Raw genomic sequence first — 23149 nt, forward strand, 5'->3', positions numbered from 1 at the left:
GGAGAATGTTTTCTCACAGCGTAGATTAATTGAATGAATGGAGCCCTGATTGTCGTCTGGGAGTGTGCAGGCGCTATCCAAGTCTCGGTGGTGAGAACAGAATGGGTCAACGGATTCTTCCGGTAATTGCCTGGTCGGACGTAGCAGAAGTCGTTTAGAGTCTGGGTTTGCCAGGGGTTCGAAATGGGCTGCGAGTGCTCGCTTCAGTGTGTTGTGTGCAGTGGTCCAGCCTCCTCTACCGACTTTCCCAGCTTGTGTATGGATGGCCCTCCTAAGTGTAAGAGCATGGAACTTCGTCTCATCATTGAGATAAATTGCTGCAAAATATATCTCTAGACGCTCGACCCAGTCTTTCCATTTTGGTGCCTGATCTGAGGGGCCATCAATCAATAAGCGTTTCACTGGGTGTATGGCAGAATAGTAGCTGTACTGTGTAGCGCTGAGCTGAGTAGGGTTCAGTGAATGACAGTGTCCTGTTCAGACAAGACTCCTCTGTCACTATTAATGATCATGAACTTGGCCCCAATCACTTGGCTTAGGGATGTTGCCATGTGAATGGCAAGTGGCAAAAAACACCCAACACTGCTGGGGCTGTATGGAGGCTGATGTGGAGCGTTCACCCACTTATTCCTGCTGGAATCCACACACCTTGTGTTGAATGAGTTTTCTTTAGTTTCTTTGCCTCATATTTTACAGGCAGCGGCTGTGTTGGCAGACAGCCATGCCACACCAAAAAACAGAGCGATACCAAAGGGGATGATGGACTGCTTTGCATATGGCCATGTCTGAACTGGGGTCATGGAGTGAGCTAAAGAATGATGGATTAAACTCAGATCAGTTGACTGGGGGAGAGTGTTTGATTTGCTCAAACACTCTGTCCATCTTCCCCTTTGGTAACACCAAAAAACGGGGCGTAGGCCTCCAGGCAATCTGCTGGGGCTGGAGTGGATAAGGGGAGCTGGGCACATCAAAAATTAGGCGGATTGCCTGAATGCAGAAGTGGAACACCTCAGCCCCTTCCCACAGTGGTTAGCCGACAGCCTGCGCGGCACTGCACCAGCACTGAACAGGATTCTGTCATCCGGCAGGGAACTCGTGCCAATGGGAGTCCCGACACCTAGAGGAGGACAAGATGTGTCACGGGTAAACACCCGCTTGTTGCCAATTGTCTATGAGACCTGTGCCTCGGCCCATGATATGTAGCTTATGTTCTAAATGTATGTAGGTAGCCCCTCAAATTAGTCTTTAGGTCTAGGAGTCTGGGAGAAAAACCAAAAAACGAAGTAATTCAAACTCCCACACAACCTATATTTCTTTCTATAGGTGCACTAGAGCTTTATGGGGCTGCCCATTGTTCGTGTTTAACATACTTTTTTTTCTCTGTACAAAAAGAAAAAAGTGTTTCAAATTCTCAGTGCCAATATACAATAATAATACCGACATTTATAAAGCTTGAACAGCTACCTCTACAGAGGTGTCATGGCGCTCCATCAGTAGGCGGCATGCGGCGGTGACCAGAAGCGGACCCCAGTGACCCTAACCCAGACTAAATACATGTAGCAATTCTATTGGTATGGTACTACACTTCAAAAATGATACATGTAAAACATTTGATATGCCCCCCCCAAAATCTACCAAACAACCATTCTGACCTTGCACACAACAGCACACTAGCACAATCATATGCATACACCACCCCGCCTAGATAGCATACACTGTTGGAATAGGTGAAAGAGCACTTCATAAGATGTCTGAGAACGTGTTGAAGGCTGGGATTTCACAACAACCTGGTCTAGTGAGCCCATAGAAAGAAATATAGGTCGTGTGGGAGTTCCAATTACGTGGCTTACGTTCACCAACTGAATCATGAAGTACAAACCTACACGCAGGTTACCACCATGAGGTCACGCGCCAGGTCCATTTATTTATATCTTCCCCGACCGTCAGTTGTGACCATCAGGAATCACAGGGGGTGTTGAATCAAAGGGGGTGGTGAAGCTAAACACTCCTTGGGGCATTACTACAGTGGGCATAGCCCACCGGCATGAACATAGCAGACCCTCTGATGCTGCCAATTTTCCTGGCGGAGCCCCAGCTTTGCTGGTAACTCATGCCCGGAGCTAGGGTGACCAACTGTCCATAAAGTTCTTGGACCGTCCGTCCTTTTGGTGTGATGTCTGCTGTCCATAATCATTCCTTTTTCGGATGCCTTTTGTCCGTTATTTTGGACATTAATTACAGCGTTCCCTGCGAGAAGCCCCAAGAGATTAAAAGTTCTCAGGGGCCAGCTCGCACTTTTGAACTCCAGAGCAGCAGCCCCTCCCTGAGCACTGAGACTGTGGGCCGGCCCATTGTCATTCCGAGTGAGGCCGATTATCCCCTTCCAAATGACAATGCGCCTGCCCTTAGCATATCATGTGCCAGTGAGATCGTAGTTCGATTACAGAGAGGAGCTTTCCCCGAACAGAGTACTGTGGGGAACTTGCCCCCTTGTGTAATTTGTCAATGTTGTACACAGAGTGAACAGGGCAGGAGCAGTGACTGGACAAAAGAAGCGAGCAGCAACGGGGGGGGGGGGGGGGGCAGGAGCTGCAACCGGGTGGGGGGGGCAGGAGCAGCGACCGGGGGGGGCCAGGAGCAGCGACCGGGGGGGGCCCAGGAGCAGCGACCGGGGGGGGCCCAGGAGCAGCGACGGGGGGGGGGGGGGGCCAGGAGCAGCGACCGGGGGGGGGTCAGGAGCAGCGACCGGGGGGGGCCAGGAGCAGCGACCGGGGGGGGGGCCAGGAGCAGCGACCGGGGGGGGGGGCCAGGAGCAGCGACCGGGGGGGGGGCCAGGAGCAGCGACCGGGGGGTGGGGGCAGGAGCAGCGACCGGGGGGTGGGGGCAGGAGCAGCGACCGGGGGGTGGGGGCAGGAGCAGCGACCGGGGGGTGGGGGCAGGAGCAGCGACCGGGGGGTGGGGGCAGGAGCAGCGACCGGGGGGTGGGGGCAGGAGCAGCGACCGGGGGGTGGGGGCAGGAGCAGCGACCGGGGGGTGGGGGCAGGAGCAGCGACCGGGGGGTGGGGGCAGGAGCAGCGACCGGGTGGGGGCAGGAGCAGCGACCAGGTGGGGGCAGGAGCAGCGACCAGGTGGGGGCAGGAGCAGCGACCAGGTGGGGGCAGGAGAAATGACAAAGGAGTGGTGATGGTGTGGGAGAAGTGACCGGGCAGGAGAAAGTGACCGGGCAGGAGAAGTGACTTATGTTCCTTGACTATTTATACACTATTGCACGACATACAAAGCATATCTATTGTCCGGGGCGTAACACAGGCACCCGCATCCCCCGCAGTGCAGGGGGGCCCCTCAGAACTGTACGCATGCTGGAGAGCTCCGGATTAAATCCGAAGCGGGACCCCTCTGTGTACCTTGCACGAGGCCCCTTCAACTTTCATTACACCCGTGCCTGTTGTCACGAATTTGTCCTGAATTTTGACCTGTCCTGAATTTTTACACTCATCCTGAATTTGCACCTATGCCAGTCATGCCTGGTTCTAGAGGGTGGGCCGGGTGGGCCAGGCCCACCCAAACATGAGCCTGGCCCACCCAAACATGAGCTTAGGCCATCACAGTAAATCTGCCAACAATGCACAACGATAATAAAAAATGTAGATCACTCCGGTGATTTATGATCCTGCTGGAGAGCAATCATTTTGTCTGTTATTAGTTTTCAGATGCAGATAAACTGAATTTTATGTGGATAGCTCAGTGGGTACTGCCTTTGTCAGAGACTCTGCACGTTCCGCCTTCATACCTCCTAAACAATCAACACGAAGAGGCAGTTTATGTCGTACATGGGGTTCAATAAGGGGAGATGTGCATACCAAATCAAAGTCGAGGCTTGTATGAAACCATGCAAGGCAGTGGGCCCAATAGCATACAAAGCAAGGCAGTATAGCCCATGTTGTCAATGCGCCTGCTGCTGTGTGCAACATTCAGCTTAGACGGACATTCTTATTGGACCAGTTTTGCCTTCAATCCCTCTGAGTTTGAAATGGGCACTGAATTCGGGGTGATCTGTACCCACAGCTGACCTAGTCCTGTATGGTCGTCCCCTGAGAATGAGTTACAATGTGAAATAATACTGTGGCGCTCGCCTAAATCCTTCTGGACGGCATTTTAATTTAGAATAAACGCACAAATGACTGCACCACTGTCCCCTACAGGTACAAATAAACATACAAAAATATACATAAAAACCAATAACGAGTTTTTACAAAATTATGCAAGTGATAACACATTAAAAACATCGATTTGTGTTTTTTTAACCAGGCCCTTTCAAGTCCAGAAGTCTATCTACTCAGTGCTTTTCATTGGCATGCCTTACCTATCACTTTACACCCAACAATTCCTGATGTGGACCTGTGGGGAAGACATACGTTAGGGGCAGTCATGCTGTGCATTGCATGGCCTATGTGCTGGAAGCCTGCACATCGTTTTAAGTGCTTGCTGTGACCGGGTGGCGGACAGGGTCTGTCTGAAGGACAGACAGAGGGTTCACACAGGAGAAATGCTCATTTTCTTTTATATGGTGCGCATGTAGTCCGAGTTTACGTCAGAGCCCTTTAATAAAAGGTACACTAGACTGTACATTCAGAGCCGAAACTACTAAATCACGATGCCTCATCAGAAGTAGTAAGTGCTATATAAAAAAAAAGCCATTCACACTTGTCCTCATTGCAGAAGTGCTCTCAATGAACTAAGGTTGCGAGAATATGAAAACCCGCAGGACAAGGGAGCGTCATGGCCAGAAGAGGCGCGAGATTTAAAACAAGCATTTGCAATGCAATAGGTCTTGCATTTGCTCGAGTTTGAGCTATTGGCATTTTAAGTGACACTGCCTCTTATTTATGTGTTGGTTTGTAAAACAAATAAAAAGCATTGTCATTTACAATGCCAATACCTTAAACTCTTGCAAATGCGAGACCTATTGCGGTGCAAATGCTTGTTTAATTAGCAGTCGGGTCATTAGGGTAACTGGCGAACATACTTTAAAGTGCGTGCTAATTATATTTACTGCTATATTCAAAGTTTCAAGTTTGGAGGTGATTTTACTAATGTTTTTTACTGGGAATAATGAAAGTGGAACCAGATAGTGGCTGGTATGGGGCTGTGGACCAAGGTCAGCTGCGAGAGAAGACGCACTGGAAAGGGATGGTAGAAAAGTGGATAATCAAGACAGTAAGGGAGTGTGTTGCAGAGTCAGGGGTCAGGTGGAGGTAGTAATGAAGAGGGATTCTCCCTGAAGGCTCGCACAGAGGGAGCCAGAGTAGTGTCACTTGCCTGATACTCCCACCTCAGAAACCTGCTCTTCCCATCAAAGGGACACTTTGAGAGTGATTAACATTTAGAAAGATTTGGAAAAGAGTGCGTTTTACATGGCCTTGTAAGACTAAGATAGAGGAGGGTCCAGAAGTGGGCCTGGCTAGACATAAGCGACAAATAGGGCCCGCAGTGGCCCACCCAAAAAAAATTCCTGGAGCCGGGCCCGATGCCAGTTGGCCACTCTACCGGGAGCCTGCTATCGTTCACGAACGCCTTTTCAGCAGGTTTAAGAACTGTTAGCATTCCAGAAAGAACAAAAAGTATGGGAACGCAGATCCCAGTAGGTGCTCACTCCCCACGACCTCTAGTAATGTTACCTTTTAGTTACTGCTGCCAGCGAGGCGAACACCCACGTACTTTGTACCAAATTGTTTCAAAGTATAAGAATCCAGAGACTGAAGGACAACGCTAAAAGAACAAGCTCCTGAAAAAGAACATTTAGCCAGCAGCCCCCTCTTGTGTCCACTTTATGAATCGACCCTGAGTGGGTTCGGCGAGTGTATTGGGCCAGGCGTGCACAGCCTAAAGCAGACAGACTATTTCAGACAGTTAAGCCCCGCCCCGTTTTAGGGGATTTGGGTCACTGAAGGAGATTGTGTAAAGGCAATTTCCAAGACTTCGTATCTATAGAGATTACGAATGTGTGAGGATAATCTAAAACAGCAGAACATGGTCATTGCGCCTCAGAAAGCACTTGTGTTGAGATTTAAGGATAAAAACATTTCTCACCCCATATAGAGCCTTTGGTAACCACATACTCTTCCAACCACACATTCAGGTCAGACTAAGCTATTCTGGCTGCTGGAGCGCTGCGAGGCACACCGGTGGCAGCTATGTGCTACACAAACACCAACGAGCATCGCTAGATACGAAGATGCTATAAAGAAACACAGAATATGGAGACATTGCCTCAAAACCTCAGCCCCCTTAACCTCAGCCCCCTCAACCTCTTCCCCCCCCCCCCCCACCCCCACAGACAAAACTGGGCATGCAAGAACAGTGACTGTGGGAAGGGTGCCCACAACTGTTAGTGTGACAAAAACATTTACCCAGTCTTCCCACCAAGAGCATCGAGCCAAGTGCGTAACACAGGCCCCCGCAGCGCGAGCCCACTTCCTGTCCCTCACCAACCTCTTCCAATCCACAACCACCGTCACCTCCGACACTTCACTCACCGGCAGCTGACCTCATAGGGGTCAATCCAGAGCGTAATCTCCACGGGAAGCGGCATCTTGGAGTAAACCAGGCCACTCTGGGCACAGGCCTTCAGCACAGACTCATCGACATACTGCCAGGGGTTGATTCGGATACACCTGGAGGAGCAAGGGAAGCACAGCCGGTCAAACAGGGCATCTGATGGGCTAACATGGGAAGCACAGCCGGTCAAACAAGGGATCTGCTGATGGGCTAAGGAGAGCACAGCTGGTCAAACAGGGCATCTGATGGGCTAACAAGGGAAGCACAGCTGGTCAAAAAGGGCACCTAATGGGCTAACAAAGGAAGCACAGCCGGTCAAACAGGGCATCTGATGGACTAACAAGGGAAGCACAGCCGGTCAAACAGGGCATCTGATGGGCTAACAAGGGAAGCACAGCTCGTCAAACAGGGCATCTGATGGGCTTACAAGGGAAGCACAGCTGGTCAAAAAGGGCATCTGATGGGCTAAGGGGAGCACAGCTGGTCAAACAGGACATCTGATGGGCTAACAAGGGAAGCACAGCTGGTCAAACAGGGCAACTACAGGTGGGCATACAAGGAAAGCACAGCCGGTCAGACAGGGCATCTGATGGGCAGAAAAGGTAAGCACAGCCGGTTAAACAGGACATCTGATGGGCTTGCAAGGGAAGCACCGCCGGTCAAACAGGGCATCGGATGGACTAACAAGGGAAGCACAGACGGTCAAAGGGGGAGTCTGATGGATGGGCAAGGTAAACAGCTGCTCAAGCAGGGCATTTATTGATGGACTAACAAGGGAAGCACAGCCGGTCAAACAGTGCCCCTACTGGTGGGCGGGGAAGTGTTGTAATGCTTCTCAAGCAGGGCATAAACTGACGGGTGAGAAAGGTTAGCACAGCCAGTCAAACAGGGAATTTACTGCTGGACTATCAGATTAATACTTTATTTGAATACAAGTTGGACACATGAAAGTTCAATGCCAAACCGTTAAATACATACAAGAAAAATGTATGATGTTAAGAGGTACATAAAAAGCATCCAATAATTAAAAATTACACTCCCGTCAAAGGCATATGCAACAAAATCCCAGCTTTGAGACCAAGCAGCAGATCTATAGTGTTCATGGTGCGACGGGCTCCAACAGCGGCTTTTAAAAAGGCCCCCAAATGAAGGTTTCCTCCCTATCCACCGAACTAAAAAAACCATTCAGTGAATCCCTCAAATTCTTAAGAGAATTTTCTTAAAAAGGGAAGAAAATGCTTTTAATACAGAAAAACCACCGAAAAACGAAATGCAGCGGCGTTTTCCCGGAGTTTCCGTCCCAGTGACGAGGTAAAGAATCTAAACCGGTGTCAAAACACACTGGGTAGGACAGCGGATATTCCAGTGTGCCAGCCCTATACCCGAACAGAAGACTCCGCTCCAGACTGGCGAGATACCCTGCGGGTTGGTTTATAGGAGCTGGAGCTGCTGGCATACAGGGCCCCACGCTCGCCTTTGGCTCTCCAAACACTTTCAGAAGCCGCCTGATCCTATGGGGCCCTCCGGAACTTCTTTTTGCTCATGTTTAAGTTACTGATTGGGCCAGTAAAGGCCTGGTCTAGGTTGGCCGGAAGAAGACTGGATCCAACGCTGGCAAGCCATGGAACCCGAGGACCCTTTCCACAGCTAAGGGAACCCAGCACGATCTCCGGTTAAGCAGGCCGCCTCATTGTTCCAAATTGGTAGCCCTAGTAGGAGGTGGAGCTTTAATGTGGGCCTCAATACAGGGAATATCCCAATCTGTGGCAATTAAAGGTGGAAGAAGAAATCAGAGCCATAAGAGCCGGTCTGCAAAGCCCACCCCCCCCCCCGGCCTGAATGGGGTAACTATTCTGAAAGCCCCACACTCCTGTGCCATATGTGGCTGTGGGCAAACATTGGGTTTTATACATTTGCAGTAGTGGCAAGAGCGCCCCCCGTCTCCAGGTTGTGGTGGGATAAATAAAGTGCCAAGCGATGGACAGTTGTGTGCTTTGCACAATTTGTGGTGCCCACAAACGAGTAGCTGCAAATGTTAGACCCAAATAAGAACAAGCATTTGCAATGCAATAGGTCTCGCATTTATAAGAGTTTGAGCTATTGGCATTGTAAAATTACAATGCCTTTTATTTATGTTTTGGTTTTAATACAAATAAAAGGCATTGTCATTTACAATGTCAGTAGTGTAAACTCGTATAAAAGCAGTGTGAGGCGTGCAGCAGTGTGCGGCGTGCAGCAGTGTGCGGCGTGCAGCAGTGTGCGGCGTGCAGCAGTGTCGTGCCGCATGCAGCAGTGTCGTGCCGCATGCAGCAGTGAGTAATGCAGCAGTGTGCAGCACTGTGCCATGCAGCAGTGTGTGCCGTGCAGCAGTGTGCGGCGTGCAGCAGTGTGCGGCGTGCAGCAGTGTGCGGCGTGCAGCAGTGTGCGCCGTGCAGCAGTGTCGTGCAGCATGCAGCAGTGAGTAATGCGGCAGTGTGCGGCAGTGTGCGGCAGTGTGCGGCAGTGTGCGGCAGTGTGCGGCAGTGTGCGGCAGTGTGAGGCGTGCAGCAGCGTGAGGCGTGCAGCAGTGTGAGGCGTGCAGCAGTGTGAGGCGTGCAGCAGTGTGAGGCGTGCAGCAGTGTGTGGCGTGCAGCAGTGTGTGGCGTGCAGCAGTGTGTGGCGTGCAGCAGTGTGTGGCGTACAGCAGTGTGTGGCGTACAGCAGTGTGTGGCGTACAGCAGTGTGTGGCGTACAGCAGTGTGTGGCGTGCACTACCTGAACTATGGTATTCAGCTACTTGGCATGAGCCATAAACACACTTGCTTAAACATTCCCTGGACTGGAAGTAAACTCGGCGAAATACTATTTATACTATAATATATACTATGCCAATCGCTTAAACTTGTGTAAATGCGAGACCTATTGCATTGCAAATGCTTCTTATTATTGTATCGGTTACTTCGTTATTTTCCACATTTTGAACCTTTAATTTCTCTCCTTCCCAAGGCTGCACTTTGGAATAGAAAAATGGCCCAAAAAGACGACATTTCCTGAGGGAATTTATTTTTTGGGATCCATTTCACGGAGAAACAAATAAAGGAAAGGAGAGGAAAGAGGAAGTAATAACTGTTTCTTGAAGTCAATAAGTGAGGAGGAGCAAGACAGAGAGGATGGCAGAGTAAGACAGTGTGGGGGGCAGCTGCTGGGGGCGGTGGGCAGCTGCCAGCAGCAGAGCAGGAGACATGGACACTGTCCTTGTCTTCCCTGGGCAGGAAGGAAGAAACAGTCTTTTTCCTTCTCGGCCACGCATGTAAAATCACGATCACTTAAACCCTGTATCGGGGTAGCAAGCTCAGCTCGAGGCGACTTGTAGGCAATGGTTACCCCCTAACCAATAGAATGTTAATTGTGTAAACGGATAGTTCATTATTTAAAGGCAACGCATTTAAAAACTGGCAATGTCACAAAGGAAACAGATTAGTAAAGGGAACGTGCATCCCTTTGAAGTAATGAGTGCGAAAGGGCAGAAGGGTAAGGCATTGAGAGGAGCTGCTTCTGTGTCTCAGCAATAGAGCGCTTCATGCATGCCTTGTACTCAGTGAGCTACATGCTCGCTTTGGGTCACTCAATGAATTCTGTGATGATCGGGCGCTTACTGTATCTGGCACACTGAATTAATTCTGCATGGAGCGCTTTATACGTCCCTTGGGCCCACTGAATGTATTCTGCAATTCAGCGCTACATGCTCACTTTGGGTTCACTTAATTAATTTTGCGTTGGAGTGTCAGGTACGCGTGGAGCTCGCTGAATGAGTTCTGCAATGGAGCGCCTGAAGCGCACATTGGGATCCCGCCATTACTTCTGCGATGGACCAATGCAACTGAGCTCTTCATCACCCATTGGCTTATTGAATGAATTCTGGAATGCAGAGCTTTCTTGCGGCTTTTTGGGCTCACTGAATGAGTTCTGTGAGGGACCGCTTCAAGGAAGCATTGGGTTCACTGAATACCATATGAGATTAAGCTCTTTATGCGGGCATAGGGTTTACTGAATGAATTGTTAGATGAAGCGCTTTATGCGTGTGTTGGATGCACTGAATTCATTCTGCGATCGACGGCTTCATACGCACTTTGGGCTCGCTGAATGAATTCTGAGAGATGGCACGGTCATGCTCACTGAATTAATTCTGAGATGTAGCGCTTCGTGCTCGCTTTGGGCTGGCAAAATTAATTCTACCACGGAGCGCTTCGGTGCGCCTTGGGCTCACTAAAAGAATTCTGCGAAGCAGCGCTCCTTGTGCATGTTGGACTCAGTAATTGTATTCTGTGGAGGAGCGCTTTAAGCGCGCCTTGGGCTCAGTAAATGAGTTTTGCGACAGAGCGCTTTATGCGCTTTTTGTTGGGCTCACAGTGCTATCATGAGCGCACTTGGATCACTGAATGCATTTTGAGATGCAGTGCTTCATGCGTGCCTTGTACCTACAGCGCTTCGATGCGTGTGGGGCTCACTGAATGAATTCCCGCGTTGGGGGACAGGAGCGAGGCCCGGCATCGCCGCAGCATTGTGTGCCCTGCATCCCGGATGCCGCCCTCCCCAGCCGGCCATATTACCGTTCAAGGTTGGAGAAGCCCCCGGGAGGGGCTTCCGTGATCATTAATCAGCACCGAGGCTGCAGGGGGTGATGACCGGAGACAGAAGGAAACAAAGGGAGGGGGTGAAGGGGGAAGGAAGGAGGGAGAGACGGTGCAGGACAGGGAAGAAGGGGCGAGTAGAGCCGAAGGAGGGAAAGGAGCACAGAGAAGGAATGATGGAGGGGGTAGGGGGGAGCGGGTGCTCAAAGGTAAGAAGAATAAGAGGAGGGAGTGACAGGTCAGTGAAGAAAACCTGGGAAGAGAAGAGAAGAATAGAAGGAGGAATGGCGAAGAGATGAGTTGTGGAGTTGGCTTAAGGATGTGAGACAGAAAAAGTAGGGAATGAAGAGGAGACTAAGTAAGTGGGAGACGAACGGAGAATAGGCAGGAATTGAAAGAAAGTAGCGTCAGAGTGTGAGAGGGAATGGGGGTGGACTAGGGAGAGAAAGAAGGAATAAGGAAGACAAAGAAGGAATCAGGAATATAAAGAAGGAATCAGAGAGGGAAAGGAGGGATCAGGGAGAGGAAGAAGCATTCAGCGAGGGAAAGGAGGGATTAGGGAGGGGAAAGAAGGATCAGGGAGGGGAAAGCGGGATCAGACAAAAATAGAAATCAATTAAATAAAGGCGAGCTCTAGGAGAATGGGCGGGAGAAAGAAGAATCAACGGGAATAGGGCACACATGCTTTTGTTTACATGAAAGGGGCGAGGCCTGTCACGGGCAGCTGATTCTGCTCAAGACAAACAACATTAGCAGAGCGGTCCGTGCCCAGAGGAGGCGGTGTCCACAAGCAGGGGTCACCAAGAGAAGTCCGCAGAGAGGCAGAGTCTGGATGCCTGAGGGGAACCAGAGACAAAGTAAACAAGCAAGAAGGGGGTGGCAAATGGTGTGCACTTTAATGTCCTCAGTGGCCGCGCGGCTCACTGAGGACATCAAAGCAAGTGATCAGGCAGTGCTTTTCAGGCTGCCAAATGGTGCGCGCGGCCGGGGCACATGCACTGTATTTGGAGGCCTGAAAAGCCACTGTTTGCACTTCCAAAACTCGCTTACTACAAGTCTCGCCAGAGCAGCGCTAAAGCGCTGTCTCAGACGAGACCTAAAAAGTGCTAACATGCGGTAAACAGTTTTGCCTACTGAAAGAGGACAACATGTTTTATGTGCACAAGACATAAAATACTTTTTAAAAATTTGTATCAAAATCCAAGGCGGCCATAAAAATCAAAACTATGCACTAACTGCAGCAGGGCTTTTGGTGTGCACACCATTAAGACTGCGTCATTTGTGTACAAAAGTGTTAGGAAAGGGGAGCCATTGATTGTTGGAACATCAGGAGTTTAAGGCTTTAAAAACCAGATAGAGGATATGAATGTATAAAATAATGTATAAAATAAATAAAAGGGGGTCAGCACGCACCCTTTCCTCACCCCTTGAAAGATATCTATTGTTGACTATACTGCACCCTCAGCGGTGGTCCCAACGTAAGCCTTCATATCTGAATGCAGGTAGACTAGGAAGTGCACCAATGTCGTTTCCAACCCCTGTGCCAAAAGAATGCACCAGTGCTTTGAGCGATGTATGCAATCAAAACGCTTGGGAAAGGTCCATAAAGGCTAAACATGGGTGAGTGACGTGCAATTATGTAGTTCCCAGTAATCAGACAAATTTAAATGTTGTTCGATAGTGCCTACTCTTCTCCTGAAACCATATTGACTGGAATGTAGGGCAGTTCTCTTCTGCCCACTCACTAATACGATTGTATAAAACCATCCCAAAAATCTAGACTGTAGTGTGAATTAGGGAGAATGTGAATAAATAAGATTTGAACTAGCGATGGTATTGAGGCCATTACTTTTGAGGACCAGGATATTGTGAAGCATAAATCTTGGACCTTATAAGAGGGGATTAAAGGGGTAGTGGAGTTCTCAGGTGCGGATCTTTACCATTGTTAAAGTATGTAAAACAAACCCAAATCTTGGTCAGGGCAAGTGCTGTAAAGCCTCTAAGGGAAGGGGGTAATTGATTGTTAAAACCCAAGTTTGGGAATGGACTGAGGCGATGACCGGCAAATTGCATAGATGCAAAATTATAGAATTTGAGATAGAAGTTGAGTCAGAAAGAGAATCCTACTTCAATTGGACACGTGTCCTTCCATACTCAAACTTCATGTAAAACTCAATAATGGGTTGTCAGTGGCTTGGACTGCCGTTTGGTAGGCAACTGGTTATGGGATCTCAGATACATGTTTACATTGTGAGGACCATCTAGAAATAATTACACATTTTTGTTTACAGGTCCCCTAAACTAAGAACTTAAAAAAAAAACTGTCACAAAACATTTCTTGTGAGAGCTCAGGTTATACTTTTGAAGAGTGTGCTGAAGTTTTGTAATACTCAAGTACTTTAGGCCAGAAAGTGGTAAAGGCAGTTTCTAAATTCAGAAGCAAAGCTTTGTTTCACCGAGATAGGTTTGATATGCTACTGCACAATGGTTGTAATAGGCACATTCTAGAGGAAGAATTTATTATGACTGTAGCAAGAATTGGCTTTTAATTCTTTTAAAAGTTTTGTAGGTTTATACAATTATGATACTTTTTATATTGTGTACATTCAATTAAATATTGTGATCTGCACAAATTTATTTTTCTCTTTGACATTTACATGGAGGTAAAGAAAAGGGAACAACCTTAATTCTGGAGCAGAATGAAGGGGGTTTCCACAGACAAGAGTATATTTCTGTGGAAAAAGGGCCACCAAACGTAATTGTACATGATGTACAGTTACAGAAACAGAAATGCCAATTCACAAATCATTCTTGAAATGCACCTGGAAAGCTGGCACTGTCTTGTGAATCAAGCTCTACATTGTCTCTAAGAGGCAAAGCAGATGTATAATAATCTCAATTAACGTTTCTTCCAATTATATGTACTTTTGAGTAAGCACAACAAAAATTGAAAACAGTCTAAAATAGTAGTACATTGATCCTAATTTTACTTCTATCTGTAAAAATGTAATAGTTGTGTGATAGGACATTTCCATTTCCAATGCGTTTTCATGTAGGTCATGGATGTGAAGATTCCTCAACTATCAGTCCCAACTACAAGACAGATATTCATGTTAAATTTCCATTTAAATTTAGGATTCAAGGTATTTCCTTACCAATTCATATAGTTTATCCTTTATTCTCAGACCTAAAATAACTATCTCGAATTACTAAGGGGAGCACAAAGGCAGGACAACTTCCTTAGCTGAGGCCAGTCCAGTAGAGGTTAATGGTTATGTGGGGACCTGCAGAAAAAACTGAATTCCGTAGAGTATGGTTCTATCCATAGAGAAATACCTTAATCTCGTGGCCTATAGTTGCTTGATCAATAAAAACTGGACACGTTTAAAACAAGTTAGTCACACAATCCTGAATGTAAACCCCACAAAGAAAATTGCTTCTCTCCGTCTGACCTTCCCATCAAGAGGCCTCGGTGCTGCCATCAGCGCGGTCTCCCTATCTCTCCACGAGGCTGTGAGTTCAATGTTGCTTGTGTTTGCGACAGTGAAATTGAGTTTGAAAAACGAGGCATCAATGAGAACTCCTGCTGAACCGGTTCGGTTTGCTGTTAGCCTAAAACATTTCTTGGATACCTGCAGAGAAGAGAACATGGAAATTCCTCGTTCATTGAGGTTTTGATTGCTTGTAGTTTGTTACTTGTCTTTATTTCACAGATTTTATTCATGTTGGTGTCTTGTTCTTGTTTGTTGTGCTTCTTATAACCAGTTTCTTCTCTTTACTGTCAGATGCAGTTTTATCGTGGTCCTCTATTTGATGCCCTTTTTTCCCGCCTGGAGGACGTCTCTCTTCCTGGTCTCCATCCTGGAGTTACCCGCTGGACTGCAGTCTTCCTTATGTAGCTCCACCACCCTCTTGTACATTATATGTTTGTGGTACGTCTTTGTTTACCTTTTTGTTTTCTATCATTTGCTTTTAGTATTGCTTTTTTTCACTGTATTTCTATCCTTTTTCCTTATTTGCTTTGTTTCCTTCTTTACTTTCTCCTCTTTTCACACAGATTCAAGTTTTTTCTTTTCATCCATTTCTTCCTCTATTTCTCACTGTCCTTTTTCCTTCCCTTCCATGATTGCTCATTTTTTGTTTCGTTGTAATAAACTTTCCCATTTCTTATTTCTCTTATTTATGCATAATTCTTTTCCTCTTGGATTCTCATTAGAGAATTTATTTCGGTTACATTACTGTATTTTACAATTTGAAGTTCTTATTAAGCTTTTGTAAACGTTTCGCTTATATAGAAGTCGTTAAAAGTTATATCCTGGAATGTTAAAGGATTGGGTTCCCCCATGAAACGTCAATGGGTTTTATCGCATACCGCTGGATTAAAAGGAGATCGTTTTATTACAGAAATTCATGTCACAAGTAAAGAAACTGCCAAACTTCAACTCCAATGGGTGGGTCATGTCTACGCATCACCGGGTTCAGGCAAACATAACTGTGTAGCTATTCTGTGCCATAAGCGTTTAGATATCCAACTCATACATCAAGATGCAGATTCTGAAGGTAGACTGGTTTCAGTTTAATTACTAGTTAATAAAATTCCTGACTATTTTTAATTTATATGCGCCCAACACCCCAGATAAGCTCTTTTGGCCTCAGATGTTCTACACTGATTACTTAATATTGGGTGGTGATTGTAATATGGTTATGGATCCTTCCATAGATTGATGATCTAAATCTAAATGTATCCCCTCCTCCATACACTCCATTTACATCTACTATAACTCAACAATCCCTTGTTGATGCTTGGAGACTGTCACCACACTCTTCAGTATATATATTTCTCGCCAGGTCACTCCTGACAATCCCATATAGACTATTTCAAAAGCCCTTACACAGAATATTTCCCATTCAAAAATAAGATCTATATTAATTTCTGACCACACTCCTGTATCCTTGTATTTAGACCTAATCCCTCCCCATAAAGGAATTAGGAGGTGGAGATTTTATGCCCTTTGATTAGCCCCCAAGTTTACGCCCTCTTTTCAGAAGTTTGTAGACATTCTTTAGCGACAATGAATCTCCTCATACATCTCCACCACTTATTTGGGACACTTAAAGCGGCTTCTAGGGATTTCATTATTTCATTTGTAGCTCAAACGGAGAGCATCCGCCCAATCCATACTATTGCTTGATGCACGTATCAAGCAATTGGAACATTCATGTTACTTCACTAAAACCACTTCTGTTTTGAATGAACTTATTAAAGCCAAATTTAAACTTTCAGCTGAATCCGCTAATCATATGTTACTTAAATCTAGTGCTAATTATAGTGCACAAAATAAAGCCAGCAATCTTCTGGCTAATTATCTCAAGATTAAAAAAAGAACGCACTAAAATTGAATCCATTTTAATTTCAACTAATACCACAGTTCATAAAAATTAGGAATTTCTTCTAGAATTTACACATCAGCGCTATACTCCTGAGTCTCCTTCTCAGTCTTATATTTCCCATTATTTATCCTCCATTCCTCCTCTCTCTCAATGTATATTTCTCTTCCTTGGAGGAGGACATCCACATTAGTAACATGCTTACTGCCATTCAAACTATTAAAAAAGGAAAAGCTCCTGGTCCTGATGGTTTTACCATTGAGTTCTATTCACATTTTTCCCTTCTTCCCAAATTACATCATTTATTTGCATATTTTATTTCTACTCAAAAATCAGAAATATCATTTCAAGCGGCGCTAATTTGTTTGCTCCCAAAAGAAAACAAAAACCACACTAAAAATTACAGGCCCATTTCTTTAATTTAGATAAAATTAAAGCAAAAATACTTGCCCTCCGTTTGGACTCTTTCCCCAGTTGATTAGAAAGGAGCAATGTGGTTTCATCAAGGGACGTCACTTATCTGATAATACTAGATTGTTTTTTAATGTCCCAAGTTAATCTAAATTATATAAAAATCGTTAGCAGCAATTTCAGTAGACGCTGAAAAAGCTTTCAATAGAGTTAGTTGGTCTCATTTTTTCAACCCTCGCTTGTTTTGGTTTTGGCCCAAAATGTATTGATTATGTCTCTTTACTCTATTCCTCCCCCAGGTCCTTTATACTAGCTAATGGTCTTGTATCCCCTTTTAAAAGTTCGGCCGAATACAAACATTACAGGTTTCTCTTATGGAATTAACCAATTAAAGCTTTCCGTTTATGCGGATGACATTTATTTCAAACCCGCAATCCACGCTACCAGCATAATCAGAAGTAACCGATTTTGCTCTCGTTTCAGGTTATAAACTCAACGCCGACAAATGTGAGATCCTCCCACTGAACAAACTGTTTTCATGCTGATTTTTTATTTTCTTCTTTCTGAACCCGGTTAAAATTAAATATCTTTGAATACGGTTTACTCCCTCTACTAAAGATACTGTTGATTTAAATCTAAAAGAACTACAAACATCCTTAACCACTTCCACATCACGTTGGCATCCCTTATTTTTATCCTAGTGGGACAGATTAGATTCTATAAAAATTATGCTTGTTCAGTGATATTGCTCTACCTACCCAATATTCCCATTAATATTCCCAAGGCGTTCTATAAATCTGCATACAATATTCTTTCAAACTTTTGATGGCATTATAAACAGCCTATGATGCCTCTGTAAGCTTAAAAAGCCTAAACACATGGGTGGCGTTAATTTTCCGGATTTTTATTCTTACCACACTTTTCTTAAACACTCCTTCTTACTGTCTGAAAATGGAACAGATTCTACTCTTTACCCATTGTGGGTAGACATTAAAATATAATTTTCAGCCTTTTTCCTTCAAAGAATACATTTCTCTTTCCCATGTACCAGTATCATTCTCTCCCCAATCCTTAAAAATGCCCGTAAAATCTTCCAACTGCTTTTCTCATCTGTTCAAGATGTGTACACAATTTTTAAACTCAATTTGGTATGATAAATTTATTAAACTTTATAGGTATATCTTCTGGCATGATTGGTTATCTAACGGTCTCAAATGGACTCCCCAACGTTTTAATGATGTACCTGTACTCCCTTATCAATATTGCAATCTCATTTTTCCCTTCCCTCTTCATATCATTCCAAGTATTTATCTTGGACAGCAGCTGCCCAAGTTTCTTACAATGCTTTAAGCTCCTTTTATACCCCTACCCCCTCAACCCCTATTACAACAGCATTTTTAAGTAACTCCTTCTGCCCCTCCAATATACAAAAAAAATGTATGGATAATCCTATTTCTCGTGATAAATCTGTTGTGGACTGGAGTTGGGAAACTGATTTGGGTGAATCCTTTCCTATTCAAATCTGGACTTAAATCTGGACTAAAATAAGAAAATCCTCTAGAGCAGTGAACACAAACTATTTTTTTATTTATAATAGACTCCTATTCACTCCTGCTAAATGACACAAGATTGATCATAGCATCCGCCCTACCTGTTGGTCATGTAACTCCCTATTAGCAACCCTCAAACATATGCCTTTTGATTGCCAAGCAATCCATACTTTTTGGACCCAAGCCTGGCGACACATTAACACAGTCACTCCCATGTTCCTTTTTCTTTTTCACACATTTTTCTAGGTAGCGTCTCCGAAGTTTGGTCCCCTTCTACCACCAATTTTCGTATTATTGATATGCTCATTGCGGTTGCATTTCAACAGATCACCAAGTCATGGAAAGAAACCTCTGCGGTGTCCTCTCAAGCATGGTGGTATGGAATTTACAACAATCAGATTGGATAGAGCCCATGTACACCCAACCACGCTTTCTATTAAACGAGAGTTACTTTGGCTGCTGTGAGAAGTTGGCCTGCTATATGCTGTCCACTAGTTATAGTGGGCACCTTGCAAAAGTCTAAACAACCCCTTATTGATAGGTTAAAGACAACCTTTATTGAAAGCTATCCTAGTGGTAGCCATGGAGAGCAGCCTTCAGGCTAAGTCTTGAAGGAATGTAAAGCAGCTTGTTTTACCAGTCTATAATCTCTTGAGTGGCTAAATGAAAGGAGACCACACCAGATATATATATATATTATACGTATTTATTTCTAAACACACCCCTCTAGTCTCTTTATGAGGCTAGAGGCAAAAGTACATAAGTTACACTTCAAATATTACAGTCAATTAGCACAAATACACGTTCAGCCCTAGGGGCAGACCAAACCATATACTAAGAAAGTGGTATAAGAACCATGACTTAACTAGACAAGGCCTAGAGCCTGTAGAATCACCGAGACCCCCAAGGAACCCCCCAAGGTAGTGACACAGGGGACACACGGGGGCCGTGTGCCGTGAGAGAACACAGCCGCGAGCTCTCGTTAGCTTCTATGGGGAAAGTCGCGGTTAGAATTTTAAAGTTTAAGGACACTTAGAGGTGGACTAGGAACAAACCATTTTGGACTTAAGATGGTTCCAGAGCCAACACCCACGGGAGCCCTGGAGTACTTGTGTTACCTCACCCAGGGAAGCCGGGTGCATAGGTGTCAAATGGTGTCAGGTCGCGTCGTTTTCAATGGCAGGAGACCGAAAAGTGCTGATGCCGGGAAGAGAAGTGTCCGAAGAGATCCAAGTCTGGATCAAAGATGTGAAGAACCTGAAAGCAGAGGGGACAGAGTCTGGGTCACTTGCCAATGACCAGGGACACGATAGACAAATGCCCACCGATGTCGGGTGCTTCAGGTGAGAAGAAGGGAAGCTTGACTCTTCAGCCAGGAGGACCAGGAGGCGTCAAGGACAACCAGCTGGAGCTGGATTCCAGTGGTCCCATGAAGGATGTCTAGTGCTGCAGCGTCAGTGCCCGGATTGGAAACGAGCCTTGGCAACAGCAATACACCCAGGAAGAGAAGAAATGCTTGCAGACCGGCAAGGTCCTGGGGACTCCCCAAGCAATGGAGAGTCAGGGCAAGTCTGGAGCAACCAGGGAAGCCCAATTAAAGTGAGAGTTGCCTTCACAGGGACCCACCAGTCGACAGACCAGGGATCGCAAAGGAGCCTTGTGCTAACACACAAAGGGCAGCCTCACGAAACACTCGTGGAGTGTAGACCAGCAATCTTTGGTGGAAAAGTGGCTCGGGCTAGGGCAACAAGTAACCCAATGCACAGCCTCGAAGGACGTTGAGGAGCTGATGCACTTGCAAGTGTGCGCCGTGACCAGAAGATCCGGTTCCACGTTACCCACGACAGCTACGGGTCTCAGCTTTGCTGGGAACTCGGGTCGGCCTCGGGGAAGTCTGGAAATCCACCTCCTGTAATGCAATTACTTCGGAGATGCACACCGGTCAGAAGCTTCATTGGTGCCTGCAAAGGAGGGGAGTAACTCCTTTACTCCAAGGGAGATTCTTCAGTCATCTGGTGTCGTGCAGATAGTCAAAGTTCCAGGATTCAGTTTCAGAGTTTCGTCCAGGGATATCTAAAGTTCTGGTTACAGAGGTTCCTTCTTTATACCCAAGGAAGGGGTTGGTCCAACTCAGGGGACCCACCTATGGGAGGGTTTGGAAAGAGGGGTGGCTACACCCATTTTTGTCCAGTTTTGTGCCAGAGCAGGGGCTGGTAGCCCCTGCAACCGGTTTGAGCTGAACTATGCACAGTGACACCAAATGTGCCCACAGTGCAGGGCTTCAAAGCACTCACTTAGTGCACCCACCCAGCCCCAATACACTAAAGTCTGTCTGGGAGGTGGCAACACCTCCCTGTGACAGGAAAGTTTGACCAGGCCTCCCTTGCTGGAGTTTCGGTCAGAAGCAGGATACCAGACTAGTGTCTGTGGCTGCAGCATCCATTTTGTGATGCCAGGGCTCTTAAGCTGGTACCAGGTATACCGGTGCTGTCATGTCTCTCCCTCTAATAGGGTGGGATCATACTTCCACACCAGATACTGGTGTGGGGGTGGGGGTATGATTCTAAGGTGTTTGACACCAAACACAACATGTTTCCGTGCAGCCAGTCCAAAGTTAGCATTTACCGTATGGTTATAATGCACTTAAGAGTATATGATCAGGCTGCATCACAGACAACCCCAGAGAAGAGATTCCGAAGGCTGCAGAGGGGCTCAGCTCATGCATGAGCACCCTCTCAAAAAAACAAGCACCCTGCCTTCAGGATAGATGAGGCCTGCCATCGGGGTGACTGATAGGTTTCTATGTGCAGTGATAGGTGAGATATAGTGAACCTATATCTCATTAAGGAGTGCATGCACCACCTTACCCAGGCTGCAGTAGCAGATCTGTGGTGTCATTTGAGGGCTTCCCAGGGGTGGCATAATACATGCTGCAGAAACCTGGTAGACCTCTGGGTTACCTATGCCCTGGCTACATAGTATACCATATACTAGGGACTTATAAGGGCACGCCAGAATCCAATCTGTTGTGTACCTAAGGAACTAGGAATCCATTTAGAGCGGAAGCAGCTAGGCTGGGGTCCTGAATAGCAGGGCCCCAGCCAGACTAAAGTCGAAAAACAGTGTTACAGCAGCAAAAAGTGGGGGTAACCATAAGAAGCAGATCCTACTCCTACAGTTGCCAGTTACGGAGTTCTTAATTGTTTCAGCTAAAAAGCTACCTTTGCATAACCCATGCGTTGAAGTACCCAAACCCCCTTGATTTTACGAATACTGCTGTTTTAATGAATATTTACCTTATAGCTACAGAATAATTCAATATAGTAGGAACTTATGCACAAAGGTTGTTTTGCGCATATAAAGCTAAATATGGATGTTATACTCCCCCCCCCCCCCCCCCCCACACTTTTCTCTTTCTATCCCCCTATTTTTTCTTTCTTTTGCTCCCTTCCCTTTTCCCAGATATTTTAGCTGTATTATGAACTTATGGATTGTTCTTTGATTACTGTATTGGGTCTTACTTTCTCTTCACAAATAAACGTATTTTCAATTTAAAGACGGAAACGCAATGAAGGAAGAGGAAGAAAAAGGGATGTGCAGCTGGTCAAAGACGGCATCTACTGATGGACTGGATGGGAAGAACACCCGGCCAAACAGGGCACCTCCTGATGCATGAATAATGGAAGCAGAGCCGGTAAAACAGCGCAACGACTTTCAGACTAGAACGGGGAGCACTGCCGGTCAAACCCGACATCTACTGATGGACAAGAAACAGAATTCGAGCTGGACAAACAGGACATCTACTGATGGACGGGAAGAACAGCTGGTCAAACAGGGCGTCAGCAGATGGACGAGCAAGGGAAGCCGAGCCTGTCGAACAAATTTACCTGCTGTATATTTTGCAAATACATATTCATACCCTGCCTTTAACAATGTATTTTAAAAGAAATTGAAATAAGCTTATCTTATTTTTCCACTAACACAACCTAAATTAGACTATCTTTATAAGTAAACACTAACCACATACCTTTGTGAGCCTAAAGTGAATACATTATATTGCAAACTAAATTACCATATTTTAAATTAGATAGTTAAACGAACACTAAATACAAATTCGAAACCAGACTCCAAACCCAATGCTAATCCCAACCTAAATTTATTCACATTTTTATTTACTTTCAATTTTGTGATACCATCCTCTACCACAAATGCTTTAATAGTTACATTAGTAACATAACTATACTTACCTATACTCAATTATAATTTTCTAGTTAGTCATTCTAGCCTTAAATTAAACAACGCACCTTATAAATTATGTTTTAATGTAGTACTTAGGAGATTTAATGCAAATCTATACCTCCCAGATGCTTTAGTTAAAGTGATAAATTCAGGGGAAGTAAAGGTGTACTTGAAAAAAGGTAGGGAAGTAAAGGTCAATGGGAAAAAGTAAAGGTCTGACATCCTCCAGATGAATCAAATCTGGGTTTGCCATTGGTCAAGACTCCAACTCAGGATCTTGCTTGGTCGAGTCATTAGACCAAACCATAGCAATGTAACAGAGAAGCAGGTTGGCCATAGCAAGAGACAGACAGTACTAATCGAACACTTGTCCATTTCAGAACGGATTCAAAT

At 45.8% G+C, this 23149-nt stretch overlaps 1 protein-coding gene across 1 annotated transcript in view; it reads right to left on the reverse strand.

Annotated features, from left to right (window-relative positions):
* The window catches only part of LOC146808943 (protein BTG3-like), an 89682-nt gene that overhangs the window by 33798 nt on the left and 32735 nt on the right, over positions 1-23149 (reverse strand). Inside the window, exon 3 of the mRNA XM_085614261.1 lies at positions 6537-6674. Within this exon, the coding sequence (XP_085470387.1) occupies positions 6537-6674 (138 nt within the window). The remainder of the gene's footprint in view (positions 1-6536; positions 6675-23149) is intronic.

The sequence above is a fragment of the Triturus cristatus genome, chromosome 7, assembly GCF_964204655.1.
Source record: "Triturus cristatus chromosome 7, aTriCri1.1, whole genome shotgun sequence".
In the NCBI taxonomy this organism is placed as follows: domain Eukaryota; kingdom Metazoa; phylum Chordata; class Amphibia; order Caudata; family Salamandridae; genus Triturus; species Triturus cristatus.